Genomic DNA, 13,402 nt, shown 5'->3' on the forward strand with positions numbered 1-13,402 from the left:
TTATACTAGTAGGCAGGAGTATGTGTATATTTTTGAATTGAAATGCTGTGGTGTAAGGTTTTTATTTGTGTATACGTGAATCCACCATCCCGACGATTGAATAGTTTCCTAAAGAGAGGGAGGGGGAGGGGGAGGATTGGGGGGATGGGGGTAAAAGTGGGGAAAACACTAGCAACAGTTGAGGACTGTATTGATTGTATGGATCGTGTCAATTACATTGTGTTACCATTGTGACTATGTTTATTATTGTTGCTAATAAACAAGATTTAAAAAAAAATAGTAAACAGCCTACTACAAACCCCACAACAGAACCAGCCTTCCCAGTCACAACTAACCAGCAATGATTTTGCCACTTACTTTGCCAACAAAATTAGAGGTCTCCATCAGGACCTACTGACAGTCCCATCAAAGCTCCTACCAGCTAATGAAGAGAACACTCCCTCTTCCTCGCCATGCACAGGCATCTGGGACTCATTCAACCAGGTCACAGAGGAAGCTCTTGAAAATATCCTGAAAGGTCTACGGCCTCTTGATCCCTGCCCAGCAAAGATTGTACAATGAGTGAGCACAGGCATCATTGAAGCGGCCACTAAATTTATTAACTCTTCTCTTATGGAAGGGCAGCTGCTAAGAACACTAAAAAGAGTTATGGTGTACCCCCTGCTGAAAAAGAGCACACTGGAGCAGGACAAGCTTGAAAAACTACTAACCAGTCTCTAATATTCCTTTCCTGGCAAAACGTATAGATTGGATAATCTACACTCAACTCAAAGGCTGGCTAACTGAAAGTAATCGACTAGACCCATGTCAATCTGGCTTCAGACCTGGGTACAGAACAGAGACAGTTCTTGTGTCCATTCTTGATGATCTGTACAGAAACAGTGACAGGGGATCTGCCTCGATACTAGTGTTGCTGGATTTCTTGGCAGTGTTTGACACCGTGGATCATAATATCATACTTACAAGTCTAGCAGAAACAGGTATCAGTGACACAGTATTTACTTGATTCAAATCCTATTTGTCAGATAGACAACAATCAGTTCTGTTCAGCAATAGCACATCATTACCTTGGGCACTGAACTGTGGGGTGCCACAGGGATCCATAGTGTCTCCCATTTTATTTAATATCTACCTCAAGCCTCTGGCTGAGCTGCTTCGTTCAATGGACATAAAATTCTACATCAATGCTGATGATATGCAACTACTCATACCCATTGAACCTGATCTACCCACAGCTCTGAGTAAACTGCCTGCCTGCCTACCTGCCTAACTGCAACTCAGGAATAGACAAACAACAACAAATTCTGCCGGAACCCAAGTAAAACAGAGATTCTTTGGATACCAAACACAAGTGGACAAATATTCAACTTCAAAATACCTTTTGGGAAGTATGAACTCCCCCTAAAATCACAGGTCAGGAATCTTGGGATACTGCTAGACTCATCATTCACTCTGATCCCGCAAATTCAAGCAACCTTCAAAAATTGTCTCTATCGCCTACAACAGCTTCTAAATCTCCATGTATTGAAAAGACAAATCTGACCACAGTAGTTCATGTCATGATAACATCACGACTAGACTACTGTAATGCCCTATAGACTGGCCAAACCAAAAAAAGTTTGGATCAGCTCCAACTACTTCAGAATGCTGCAGCACAACTGATAGAAAGCTGCAAGCAGTGTGACCACATCTCACCCTTCCTGTAATAACTACACTGGCTACTAGTACCTTACAGGGCTAAAATTAAAACTCTGTGTTTGATTTTCAAGGTCCTCAGACAAATGGGCCAGAGTACGTAAAGAATAAGTTAGCTCTTTACATACCTTTGAGACCTCTAAAGTCCTCTCAAGGAACATCACTATCTGTACTCGTCAAAAGAAATTGTACGATGTGATATCCAGCAGTGAGCCTTCACGGACGTAGCGCCCACAATCTTGAATTTACTCCCAGAGGGGCTATGTATAACTCGAGACTACCTCTACTTCAGGAATCAGGTGAAAGCCTGGCTCTTCTCTGAAGCCTTTAAAATATAGGGTGATTGACTATACAGCCATTCTGCACTTGTACTAGCTTACTACACTCACTGTAACTTAGATCAGTTCTTTATCTCTTGCTTAACTATATAAAGAACTTGCATTGAGTTTAGCTAACCATCAAATTATCCCACCAGACTCTGTACCACACAACTTATTTCCATCATATATCTGCTCTTGGCCCTCAGCTATATGGTAAGCTGTATTGTAGAAAATCTTTAGCATCATATCTATCTTAGTTGAATGTTCTATTGCATGCTTATTAGATGTATCATTAGTATGATGCTAACACTATTACATCTCTGGGATTTAAATTCCAGTGTTAAATGTGTATATTTTTGATACTGTTTCACGGTAGTTCGATTAGATTTCAATTTACTGTTTTTTGTATTTGTGTTTATAGTTATTTTATTATTGTTATGCTGTTAAACAAAATTGTAAGTTTTATGTTAAACTGTTAATAAATCCCAATAAATAAACCTCAAAAACTTTGGAGTTCAGAAGCTCAAGAAGAAAAGTTTGTTGCAGCATGTCATTGCTAGGCCTCACACAGCATGAAACATCACAGAGGCAATTGTCAAGATGAGTCTCACAGGCTTACTAGAATATCAATGTAGCTGGAGACAGCAAGCTATAATGTCTCATCATTCTAAAAAATAGTCTGCAAAACAATTTTGTAGTTCTGCTCCTTTCATCCAAGGTTATCTAGATACTGGAAGGTTATATAAAAAGAGCACCAACCTCAAAGTCCCACGGATAATTCGAAAAATTTCAAAAGACCCTTCATAGAACACCAAGCATATTACTGGTTAGCTCTAATCATTACAAAAACTTCACGGTACCTGCACAACCCAGACTAGAAAAGTGCAAAATGGTGGTGAAAAAGACAAATGGTTAAAAAAAAAACAAAAAACAACCTTCCCAAACCAACATCAAAGGGGAGAAAGCACCAGTCAAAAAACACTCCACCCAAAAATGCAAAAAATAAACAACAAAATATGTAGTAGGACAACACTAAAGCAAAAAAAAAAAAAAAAAGGTTTATTTAATCCCCAAAAGAGGATTGAGCTATAGGGGACCAGGACTTGAATATGAAAATGGCAATTGCTGGAACTAAGCCTTTTTAAGTTTTTTTTTGCTTTATTCTTGAGCTGATCCATATTTAGGGCCTCTTTTATCTAGCAGTGATAATGGTTTCTGCGCAGCAATACTGATGGAGCCCATTCAAAGTGGATGGGCTTTGCTGGCACTACTGCACTGGGAACCACTAGCGTGGCTTGATAAGAGGTCCTTAGTGTTTTGTTTAATTTTTGCATTTTTTGGTGGTTTGACTATGTTGTTTATTTAGGAGGAGGTTTTTGTTTCACCATTTAGCTTTTGTTCATCCATTTTTCACTTCTGTAGTTCAAGTTTTGGAGATACTGTGAAGTTCTGGTTATGATTAGAGCTAGCCAGTGAGTGGAGGTGTGGCCTAGTGGTTAGAGCACCCCAGAGGTGGCTGGTTCAAATCTTGGGCAAGTCACTTAACTCTCTATTGTCTCAGGTACAAAATTAGTGTACCTGAATGTAACGCATCTTGAGCTACTACTGAAAAAGGTGTGAGCAAAATCCAAATAAATAAATGATTGGTGCCCTATGAAGGGTCTTTTGAATTAACCCTGGCACTTTGAGGTTATTGCTGTTTTTATATAACCATCCAGTATTTAGGATAACCATGGGCCCTGTTTACTAAGCTGCGTTGTAGGTGCACAGACTTTTTAGCGTGCACTAAAATTAGTACGCGCTAACAATAGAGACACCTATAGGAATATAATGGGTGTCTCATTTGTGCACATGCTGTTAGCGTGCACTAAAAAGTTAGAGTGTGCCTACAGCGTAACCTAGTAAACAGGGCCCCTAGGATGAAAGGAGTAGAACCACAAAATTGCTTAAGCAGACTATTTTTGAGACTGATGAGATCTCAGTCTGCCATACAGCCCAGACTTAGCATCATGCAATTTTCAGTTTTTCCAAAATTGAAGGAATACCTTCCCAGGCATCAGTTTGACTTGAATGAAAAGGTGGAAAAGACTGTGAGCAACTGGTTGAAGAGACAAGAAGTGCAGTTCTTTCACGACAACTTTCAAAAACTTGTCCATGGTTGGCACAAATGTATGGGAATGGTGGCGACTATATAGAAGAGTAAAACATGTAATAAATGAGCAAATTTCATGAATGATTTTCATTTTTTATTAATTACAATATCTTCATTTAAACAACATTTATAAAGGTGGAGGTGTTACTTTTCATTTAACCTTATACACAGTTCAAATCCAACAACAGCACATCTTTACCTTGAGCAATGAACTGCAGGGTGCCACAGAGATCCCTAGTGTCACCTGTTTTATTTAATATCTACCTTAAGCTTTTGGCTGAGCCATTTGTCGATGGGACACAAAATTCTGTATCAATGACGTGCAACTAATGGACCAGATCTACCTACAGCTTTGAGTTTACTGTCTAACAGCAACTCAGGAATGGTAAAAAAAAAAAAAAAAACACAACAAACTGCCTGAACCCGAGCAAAACAGAGATTCTGTGGGTTTCTAATACAAGTGGACAAATAACTGACTTCAAAATCCTTTTCCGGAAGTATGAGTGCCCCCTAAAATCACAGGTTAGGAATCTTGGAGTACTGCTAGACTCATCATTTACTTTGATTCCACAAACTCAAATAACCTTTAAAAACTGTTTCTATCACCTGCGGCAACTATGAAATCTCTCATCATATATTGAAAAGATGAAGCTGACCACAGTGGTCCATGCCATAATAATGTCACGATTGGACTACTGTAATGTCCTGTTTACTGGTCAAACCAAAAAGAGTTTTCACCAGCTCAAACTAATTCAGAATGTTGCAGCACAACTGAAAGATGGTTGCAAGAGGCGTGACCACATCACTGTCTTCCTGGCTACCAGTACCTTTCAGGGCTAAATTTATGCTTGATTTTCAAGGTCCTTAGACAAATGGGCCAGAGTATGTTAGAATAAATAGCCCTATACACACCTTTGAGATCGCTAAGGTCCTTTTTCAATGAGCATCACTTCTGTACCCTCATCAAAAGAAATCACTCTGGAACTCACTCCTGGAGGAGCTAAGTTTAACTTGAGACTACGCCTTTAATGTTTGTGGTGACTGATTATCCACTCACTCTACATCTGGACTAGCTTGCTGCAACACATTGTAACTTATATCCCAGTTCCTCATATTTTATTTAACTGTACATAGAATTTGCCTTGCGATCCATCTGGTTATCCCAATTAATTTTGTACTACCCAACTATGTATCTGCCCTTGTCCCCTTGACTATACAGTAAGATGTTTCATTTTATTGTACAAACAGCATTAGCATCATATGTAAGTTATTTGAATGCTCTGTGTGCTTACTAGGTATTTCGTTGATATTATGCTGATATCATATCTATGGGCTCCTTTTACTAAGTGGCGGTAAGTCCAATGCATGCTTGCCAATCGCTATAATGGAAGCACTGCCAGGCTACCGCAGGAGCCTGGCGGTACTTCCCACCCCTACCGTGCCATCATTTCAATGGGAGGCGGTAAAGGCTCCCCCTCAAAATGGCCGCACAGCAAGTGCTTTGCTTGCCATCTGGTCATTTCCTGCAGGAAAGCAAGACCTTCCCTTTTACCAGCTGCAGTAAAAGGGGGGCCTCGGCGAGCATGTAAAATGCGTGCTGACACCAGCACCGGCCCCCTTTTGCTACAGCTTGGTAAAAGGGGTCCTATGTTATTTGAATGCTCTTCCATGCTGTTATATTATTTGTACTGTATTAAAAAAGTTTCATACTTCTGTTATACAATTGTTCTAAGTGCTGTTAAATATGTGTATTTCTGATACTGTTTTATGTTAGTCCTATTACTAGGTTTCAATTTGCCATTTGCAAGTTAACCTCATTGATCATATTTATCTCTATATATAAAAGGCACCACCAACATTCTAAATGAAGCCCCCAGCCGGAAGTGTGAAGCAGCAGAGATATCCGGTTTCCCCATGAGTGTCTGCCCCACCCTCGCTCTCTCTGCAACACAAACACAGCACAGCAGAAAACTTAACACTGAAGGACTCGACTGGGAGGGGGAGGGAGCAGAGGGGACAGACAGCACAGGGGAAGGGAGAGAGGGCAGAGGGCAGGGACACACACACTCCCACATGCACACTCTGAAGAAAACCTTGCTAGCCCCCGTTTCATTTGCATCAGAAATGGGGCTTTTTTACTAGTGTTTATATATTTGGTCATTTTACTATTGATATGCAGTTAACAAAATTGAAAGTTTTATGTTAAACTGTACCTGCTATAGACTGCCTTGGGTGAATCTCTTCACACAGGCAGTTGAAAAATTCCAATAAATAAATAAATCCATGTTGACGGTGTCCCATTAAACCATGCACTTCTATGGTGCTCATTTTCAAAGCAGATGGACATCTCAAAATGCCCAAAAAACTTCTGTCAAAAACATCCAAATCACGATTTTTGAAAGGCAGAATTTTTACATCCTAAATTGCAGTTCATCAAAATAGCAGAAATGTCCAAGTCAAAAAAGATGGGCATCCTAAGTTAGACCTGTTTCAATCACATCCAGGGTATAAAAAGGTGCTCTGATTGAGTAGCTGACCACTAGAGGGATTAAGGCATGACCCCTCATGAATCCCCCAGTGGTTACTATCCTCCTCTCTCACCCCTGAAAGTGACATCAGAAAGGAAAACTACACTCCCTGACAACAGATATTATGGGCATTCTAAACACAGCAGTAAGCAGGTCTGAAGGGTAGGCCACCTAGCGGTCAGTGCAGTGCACTGTAAACCAGGGGACCCCGATTCAAATCTACTACTACTTAACATTTCTAGAGCGCTACTAGGGTTACGCAGCGCTGTACAGATTAACAAAAAAGGACAGTCCCTGCTCCAAGGAGCTTACAATCTAATGGGTGAAATGTCAAGTAGGGGCAGTCCAGAATTCCTGAATAGAGGTATGATGGTTAGGTGCCGAAGGCGACACTGAAGAGGTGGGCTTTGAGCAAGGCTTTGAAGATGGGCAGGGAGGGGGCCTGGCGTATGGGCTCAGGGAGTTTATTCCAGGCATGGGGTGAGGCGAGGCAGAAAGGGTGGAGCCTGGAGTTGGCGGTGGTGGAGAAGGGTACTGACAGGAGGGATTTGTCTTGAGAATGGAGGTTAGGGGTAGGAATGTAAGGGGAGATGAGGGTAGAGAGGTAGGGAGGGGCTGTAGATCGAGTGCATTTGTAGGTTAAAAGGAGAAGTTTAAACTGTATGCGGTACCTGATCGGAAGCCAGTGAAGTGACTTGAGGAGAGGGGTGATACAAGTGTACTGGTTCAGATGGAAGATAAGACGTGCAGCAGAGTTTTGAATGGACTGAAGGGGGGATAGATGGCAAAGTGGGAGGCCAGTGAGGAGTAGGTTGCAGTAGTCAAGGCGAGAGGTAATGAGAGAATGGATGAGAGATCGGGTGGTGTGCTCAGACAGGAAGGGGAAATCCCACGTAAACTCTCTTTGTTTACCTTTAAATTGTGAGCCCTTCAGAAACAGAGTTGTAGCTAAATATAAAGACACCTGCAAGCCTGAGAGTTACAGTAGAATATGAACCTGGATTAAAGTTCACTGCACTAACCCCTAGGCTGTCCCTCTGCTCTGCAGGGAAGTCTGTGTGACCATTTTTGTACAAATGCTGCCCCTTGTCCCTGTTTTTTTTCTTTTTTGGTGTTCATAATTTGGATGTTTTACTTTGGAAAACGGCAGTTCATTTTGGTCATTTTCACATATTTTCGAAGAGGAAACCCAGACATTTTTTTCTGTTCAAAAATGGCTGAGAGATAGGACGTTATGAGCAGGATATCCCGACTTGAATGTTCTTTCAAAAATTCCCCTCTGTAAGCTTGTTTTTTTTAAAGAATACTTTCTATCACTTTGCCCAGCACTGACATCGGGTTCATTGGTCTGTAGCTTCCCAGATCACTCTTGGAAACTGTTTTATAAATTGGTGTTAACATTGACCACTTTCCAATCTTCAGATGATCAGTTATAATAGATCTGCAATTTCATAATTTATTTTGGTACTCTAGGTTGACTACACCATATAGTCCAGGTGATTTCCTGCTCTTTAGCTTATTGATTCACTCTCCTATACTTGCTCTCTCCCTTGCTTTCCCCATTGACTTCTTCCTTCATTTCCTGTCACACAATTTTGTTCACCATGCATTCGAGTGAGTACATTTTAGCCTTACTGTTCCAGCAATTTGTAGAATTTTCATGGTGCCAGCTAAGTTCTCCCAGCACTATAATAACTTCACAGGGGTGAGAGTATCTGCAGCAGCAGCATCAAGAGTTATAAATCTTGACGAGAACAGAAAGACCAAACTAAGAAGCTGAATTATAATCTTAGTTTGGGTCTCTAATATACACAAATATATCTTCTGCAAATATCCTGAAACCATTTCTGTTATGCAACACTCCAAGTCTGAGTTTGGAAGCACTAACTTAAGAGTTCATCATTCACATCCATAGCAGTAATTAAAGCAAAGTATCAAATTATCGGCTATGTTAATACCTCAGTTCTAAAAACAAATTTTTCTTTAATGTTGGAGAGGAATGAAAGGTGATTAATAAATGGTTGGTATGACAGTTTCTATAGTACTGATGTTTAATGTTTTACAGTGTTGCCCCACTATATGACTCTACCCTTCCACCACTTTCATCAAATGTGAAAATGTCTTACGAACATTGAGAAACAACGGAATACATTACTACCTTAATCTTTTCATACAAAATCCAGTGATCCATACTAATATTTTAACTAGAGAATCATGCTTCAGATAATTTCAATCAAAACTGGCATTTTTCAGAGCAACAAAAATAAAAGCTTTTATTTGTTCATTTGAATATAAAACAGGCATTATCACAGATGTACAAAGCGTACTGGTGGTTTAACATACAAGAAAGGTTGCTGTCCTTTTGCACATAAAAATTTTGTTTTAAACTGTGATTGGCTGAGTCACATGAATCTCTCTAACCAGTCACCACACTCTATGAAATAACGCTGCTAACATTCAACTGATAAAAAGGGACAGTCTTCCCTCGGGTAAAGTGTCAAGCAGGATTAAATATTTATAATAATAAAACCAAGCACCATGAGGAATCTGCTCGTTTTGATTTTGCTTTGTATTTTGTAGGTTCACTGTGTACCCTTCCTTTGTGCATGTGCGTCAAGTTGCTTATATGGGGTTTGTAGGACTTCAAAGCACAAGGTCACAAGACAAACAGTTTATACATTCTCATGAATGGTTTATCTACAGTACAATTTTTAATACAGAACGATCCTCTCCTTTATTGCTGAATCTGATGGTATTTAAAAGTTATTTCCTTTCTTCACTTATACCACAAAATTAGGAACTTAGTCCATTTGCTTTGTTTTAAATTAGAATCTAACATTGACATTGATGACAGGTTGCAGAAGAGATCTGTTATTAACTGTTTTCCTGACTGTATTGCAGTACTTTGTTTTTCTCCATTGAATGGAGTGTGAATTGCTTCGGGATTTTTTTTTCCCCTTAACTTGTTTCATTGTACTCATATCAGCGGCATAACTCCACAAGTTATTTTACTGGTTATATTTATATCAACATCTTAGTTGAAGCCTTAAGAAAATGTTTGCCTTTGAAGGGGAGATTTTAAGAAACAGAACAATGCATTTCACACAGCAATGTCAGGGTTTATATTCAGTGAATGAAAGGGAATTCTTCACATGGTGATGACAAACCGTTGTCCAAATTAAATCAACTTATGGGGCTGGTATAGTGCACCGCACAGTCCATGCAAGCTACTTGAATATCGTTCATCCTTAGCAGGGGGCAAGCAAAAATTCATCATGTAACTATCTTAAGGAGTTTAATTCTCTCACCAACAATCTTAGTCATGCATGCCCCGTAATGACAACTATCATCGGAACAGAACACATTTTGCACAGGGGAAACTAAAATCTTTGCCTTGCTGTTAACGTGGGGAAAATGCATGAAGAAGGCTGAAAACTAAAGAGAACCAAACTGACAGGGGATTGATTTCTAGTCAAATATGGCAGCACAGAGGCAGTTGTGATACTCCCTCCTTTCAACCCAACAGTGAATTCTGAGGTTCTTTCTTTCTAGGCTGATGGTCTAAGCTAATTATGCGGTGGGGTTTTTTTTCCACCTGGTTCAAGGACTTCCTTTAGCAGATGCTATCATATGTAGCAAATTAATTGTGTTGACATAGCCAAACTCTCTGCAAGGGACAAAATTAAGATCACTAAAACCAGCAGTCTTGTGAAATGAAGAACCCCAGGATTTACCACTGAACTGATCAAACACCTGAAAAGAAAATGAATGATTGTGTGCCCATGAATGTTACATTCAGTCCTAGATCCCTCACAGACACCACAACCAGAATGGTTAGCAAGGACATTAGAAAACAAACATTATACAGCTTAAAACAGTGCCATTCTTCAACCTGCTTTTGTTTAAAGTCTAATAACTGTATGCACATGCCAGCACAGGGTATATTGTACTTATTGTTACTTCCCTGGCAAAGAAAACAAAAATCATAGTGCAGATTGTAGCCTTAAATTCATTCGCCATCTCAAAGATGACAATGACTTCACTTGCTGGTATCTAGAATAATCTTTCAGACAGGGCTAAAGGCAATCCATGGTTGCTCCTCTCAAACAAACTTGGCGAGTAACACTTGAAAATCTACAGTGGGAGACACCATGCAAGTGACAAGTACTGCATTTTAAACTTTATACTCTCATTTCCCCATTAGTGAATTTATATTTATATATTTATATATATATTTGAGGTGATACTATCGACTCAAGATAATACAACACTTTTTTTATATTAGCAAACATTACAAGTTTAACATTCTTGAATGTTTTTTATACTTCTAAAGAGATCAAAATAAATTAAACGTTTTGTACATAATTACATATGAAGTTAACTTATTTTATCTTTTTAGTTTAGTACAAAGATATCTGCAAGATAATTGCCAAAGTACACCTTATTTATATTTTTTTAAAATTCTAAACTAGCATCTAATACCTGATGCTTTATTCTAGTTCTCCAGTATCTCATATAAAGAAGCTGCTAGAGTTAAGTCAAAGGTGCCATTTTGAGTAATATTATCGTACCTTTAAACAGATATTCCTAAAATAGTGGGATCTCAGAATGGCTAAAATTATAATAGATCCATCCTTATTTGCAAAATGACACATTGAAACAGTGAACAAAATTATTCATCATAAAATGTAAATCGCTAAAAAAAAACACAAAAAAAAACCCAACAAAAAAACTCCTTCAATGAAAGGCAGAATTAAAAAAAAATAAAAAAAAATCCCTCCAGCTACTCAGCTTTACTGAACATCAAATACAATGCCACACTTACTCAAAAAAGCAGTAGTATCCAAGTAAGCAAAAACAGGTCTAATAACTGGCTTTTTGAATAAACTGAAGGCAGAATCTCAAAATTTTTCTGTGCTAAAATTTAGTGGTAAAAAACATATTTCACATTTTATTTTCTTGCCAATCATGAGTGTTCTGATAATCCTTCAAAAAGGAAACAGTTCTATTCAGAAGAGTGTTGCCTGCATTTACCTGCATGGTTTTTAGTGAACACAAAAAAAATTTATACATCTATAATAAAGTCCATGGAAGCCTTAAGATACAAGACTACATGTTGTAGGCCACGTAGATGGGATCTAGCTGGTCTGCTAAAAATCCATCTCGTAGGTGCATACGCTGTTTCTCTCCACGGGAGTTGATAGGAATTACACCAATGTCCACCACTACGACCACACCTACAATCAGGTAATGTTCCTCCAGAACCACATTGGTGACCAATGGAACCAGATCCAAGGCTTCTTGCTCTGATCCATCTAGTTCCACGACGACAACTAATAAATTTGTCCAGGTGAATACAGCACTAGAAAGATTAAAAAAAATGTATTAAAATATTGTTTAAATGATTTAAATGGTGAATTGTGTGCTTATTAAGGGTGTCAACTCTAACACTACTGAAATATAAAGTTTCTCTTTTAAGCCACTAAGCACAGCCAAAAACATTGCAAATATCCTAACATTGTCACTGTAACTAATTGTCCTGGAAGGATCACTATGAACAGTGGTGGCTAGTTGGTCACAAAAGAAGCAGTACAACATGGCCACACCTACTATTTCTCTCTTCCATTGCCTTGAGAACTAAGTGTCCTCCCTTTCTCTGTTTCCCATCACTCTTTCTTATAGAGGCACTTCTCATCTAATCATACCTCTCTGGCTCAGCTGAAATAGTGGTTCAACCATGCCTCCACCCCCTCCCTATTTCTAAGCCCCAGACCAGAAAAGGGCTCTGTTCACCTCAGCTGAGATATTTATCTTCAAAATAAATATCTCTATCTATATCTGTCTATAGTTATATCTATATACATATATAATTAGTCTTTATTGGAACAATAACACAATAACCAATATACATCAACATTTTACATCTACTCTTCTCAGAGTAGTGAATCCACCATTCACCCTTCAGGACTACATAATTTAATTTGTACAAGGGTTTCCACTAAGCTTTTCCCATTTTCCTCCCCCTTTCCTGACCCCTATCCTCCTGCCACCCCTTCCCTTCAACAACTTCTTCATCCAATTCATTTCATTTTAGTGCCCCTCTATGCCCATCCCAAATCTCCACCCTTGAGAACAGTGTGTCCATCTTTCTGCAAAAACTCCCCAAGCTATCCACGCCATCCTCCCACTCAGTCCATAGTCACTCAAATGTATCAACATTCCCCCAAAGGGACTGTATAAGTTATCATATTTCATCATTGCTCTCTTCCCCCATTTGTTCATCATTCACTGAAGAACCAGCAACTCTACACCACTATCCTGCTATGGCCAGAAACATGTCCTGAATCAACTCCCCCCTTTGCTAAGCTCTCATTTGGTAACTCCCCCAAACCCCAGCAGCAGAGTTTTGGATCCAGCTCCCATTCCCACCCTACAACCTATTCTATTTGAACCTACACCCCTCTCCAAAACTTCTGAATTATCCCACATCCATACCATATCTGATCAAACGGCCTCACACCTTGCAATCCGTCCAGCAAAGATCTGTATTAAACTTCCCTAGTAACACAACTGAAATGGGGCAGCAGACATCCTGTTCATTTCTGGTGTTACTGAAACTCAACACCTTCAACAAATTCCTCTAGAACTGAGGGGCCAATGCAGAAATCTTGTGTTGGAGATGTGCGATAATGCTTAGCATACAGCGT

General features: G+C 39.3%; 1 protein-coding gene across 1 annotated transcript in view; it reads right to left on the reverse strand.

The window, feature by feature from the left end:
* Positions 1-8,970: 8,970 nt before the first annotated feature.
* Positions 8,971-13,402, reverse strand: part of DIP2C (disco interacting protein 2 homolog C) — a 763,198-nt gene continuing 758,766 nt past the window's right edge. The window contains 1 exon segment of the mRNA XM_030198809.1: positions 8,971-12,057. Coding sequence (XP_030054669.1) covers positions 11,805-12,057 — 253 coding nt within the window. The 3' untranslated portion in view covers positions 8,971-11,804.

This window comes from Microcaecilia unicolor, chromosome 1 (assembly GCF_901765095.1).
Source record: "Microcaecilia unicolor chromosome 1, aMicUni1.1, whole genome shotgun sequence".
In the NCBI taxonomy this organism is placed as follows: Eukaryota; Metazoa; Chordata; class Amphibia; order Gymnophiona; family Siphonopidae; genus Microcaecilia; species Microcaecilia unicolor.